Below are 2,251 nucleotides of genomic sequence, written 5' to 3'. Positions count from 1 at the left end.
TAATAGTTATATTATTAGTAATAATAATATTTTTATGGCTTTCAGTACCTTCTTTCATTTTTCATTATGAATATCATCACTGATATTGGCTTTCATTATCGTTTTTGAGAGGAGGATATGTTGCTTAATGCAGCTGCAATTTTATTTCTAATGGAAAGTGGAGTGGCTTCATTGCTTCAAGTAAAGGAAGTGCTCTTGTTACGAATTTGCTTCTTCGATCAGGAGCCCCCCCGTGTTAATTACAGCTCTCCTGCCCTGGAGCCTGGTAAGGGGTGAGCACTGCCAGACTGTGTGTCCCCACGGGATGGCGCTTAGGATGTATTTATTGAAAATTGCTGCACTGAAATCGCAAGTCCCACTGAGAAACTGTCTGCAAACCTCAGAATTTGTATAGTCTCCTAAAAACTGTAATTTTTGATTTTTGTTTTCCTATATAAAGGGAACTTCCTCTCAAGACATTATAGTATAACATGGATTTGGTTATGGAGCCTCCAAGTCAGTACTTTGCTTACTTGCTTTATTTTGGGGTGCTTTGTTGTTCATTGCACTGAGTTATCTGCCATTTCCAAGCAAGGATTGAGACAGTGTGTATGAGGAAAGGTGTATTTCCTTGTCATTGTCTGCTAAAGGACTTAGGCTTGCATAGAAACACTTGATTTTCTTTTAGAGAGACTGGGTTCATGGCTGTGTCAGTCTCCCAGGCCCTCACTGAAACTCAGTTTTTAGATAAAATGGTATCCCTTTATTCTTTTTTTGCAGATGTTAGTATTATGTGTTGCTGATAGATCCAAATGGGAATTTACACAATGGTTTGTGTAATGACACAAAGATGTCATTACACTTACCAGGAAGAGGCAAAATGTGAACAGTAAAGAATATTGAAGTTTAAGGTAGCATCTATTAAATAATAATAATAGTAGTACCTTTCAATGATTGTGCTAGTTTCGACTGGGATGGAGTCAATTTCTTCTCAGTAGCTGTTACAGTGCTGTGTTTGGATTCAGAATGAGAGCAATGTTGATAACACACTGATGTTTTGGTTCCTGCTAGGTTGTGTTTATCTTAAATCAAGGATGTTTTCTTTCTTGTGTCTCATGCTCTGCCAGCGAGAAGGTACACAAAAGAAACTGTGAGAGAGCATAGCTGGGACAGGTGACCTGAACTAGCCAAAGAACATCATGCCCAGTATATAAACAGGGAGGGGAATACCCAGAGAGACCTGATCCACACTTGGGAATAGGGGCTGGCATCAATCCATGGGTGGTGAGCAATTGTATTGTGCCTCACCGGTTTTGTTTTTTTGGGTTTTGGTTTTTCCTTCCCTTTTTATTATCCATTAGATTTTATCTCGTTTTGTTCTCAATTATTACACTGTTCTTATCTCAACCTATGTATTTTACTTTTCTTTCTCCTCCCCATTCCACCAGGGCAGGAGAAGTGGGGAGGAGGGAGTGTGAGCAGCTGTGTGGTTCTTGGCCTCTGGCTGGGGGTAAACCATGGCACCATTTATTTGTATTTTATTCTTGTCATGGTTTCTAATGCATTTTTTAATTTGTCCGTCTATGAAAGAGGTAAAATCTCCTCACAAATAGTCCACTGCCACTATCTGAAAAGCCCAACACACAAGTCAAGCAGCCTACCAGTAGCAGAAACCACAAAGTGTAGCAGTATAGGATATCATTATCTCTGCATGTGTGCAGGAACTAACAGCTCTTGCAAATGTAGATAATCCATCTGCTCATTGTAAGGATGTTGGAAAGCAAAAAAAGGGGATAATAGACGTACCTGAATCCAGCTGTAATACAACCAATACTCTCAAGGTGAGCCTCCCCCAAGAAACCATGTGTGTACAAAACACAGATTTAGCTAATATGGAATGAAACCCTAGGGATGCCCAAGCAGCTCATGACTTTCACCTGTGCTTGCAGATGTAGCAAAAAGTTCTTTAAGTTTCCCAGGCAGTTAGGAAAAAATTGTATACATGTTAAAGCATAGGCTAGAATTTGGAACATTTCAGTAATTGTGTGACATGTGGTTAAGGTAACATAAGAGATTGTTGTTGCCAAAAGAGGAATACCTCCTTTCTATCTGCCTTCCCTCCATCTGCCTCCAGCATGGTCTGCTCTCCCTTGTCTGCTTTAGCAGACATTTGGACCCCTTTGTCAAGCCTGCACAACCAAAAAAGGGCAGGAAACTGCAGGATGACTCTCTTTCAGCAGCACTAGGTTGTTACATTCCCTCACCTTGTTTC

At 40.3% G+C, this 2,251-nt stretch overlaps 1 protein-coding gene across 1 annotated transcript in view; it reads left to right on the top strand.

Annotated features, from left to right (window-relative positions):
• MYRIP (myosin VIIA and Rab interacting protein) overlaps positions 1-2,251 on the top strand; it is a gene marked incomplete at its 3' end in the record, with an annotated part of 109,141 nt that overhangs the window by 89,339 nt on the left and 17,551 nt on the right. Inside the window, exon 9 of the mRNA XM_009079174.1 lies at positions 1,701-1,820. Within this exon, the coding sequence (XP_009077422.1) occupies positions 1,701-1,820 (120 nt within the window). The remainder of the gene's footprint in view (positions 1-1,700; positions 1,821-2,251) is intronic.

Source organism: Acanthisitta chloris, unplaced genomic scaffold, assembly GCF_000695815.1.
Source record: "Acanthisitta chloris isolate BGI_N310 unplaced genomic scaffold, ASM69581v1 scaffold2467, whole genome shotgun sequence".
Classification (NCBI taxonomy): Eukaryota; Metazoa; Chordata; class Aves; order Passeriformes; family Acanthisittidae; genus Acanthisitta; species Acanthisitta chloris.
The sequence above is the reverse complement of the archived record's forward strand: the minus strand, read 5'-3'. Positions and strand labels throughout refer to the sequence as shown.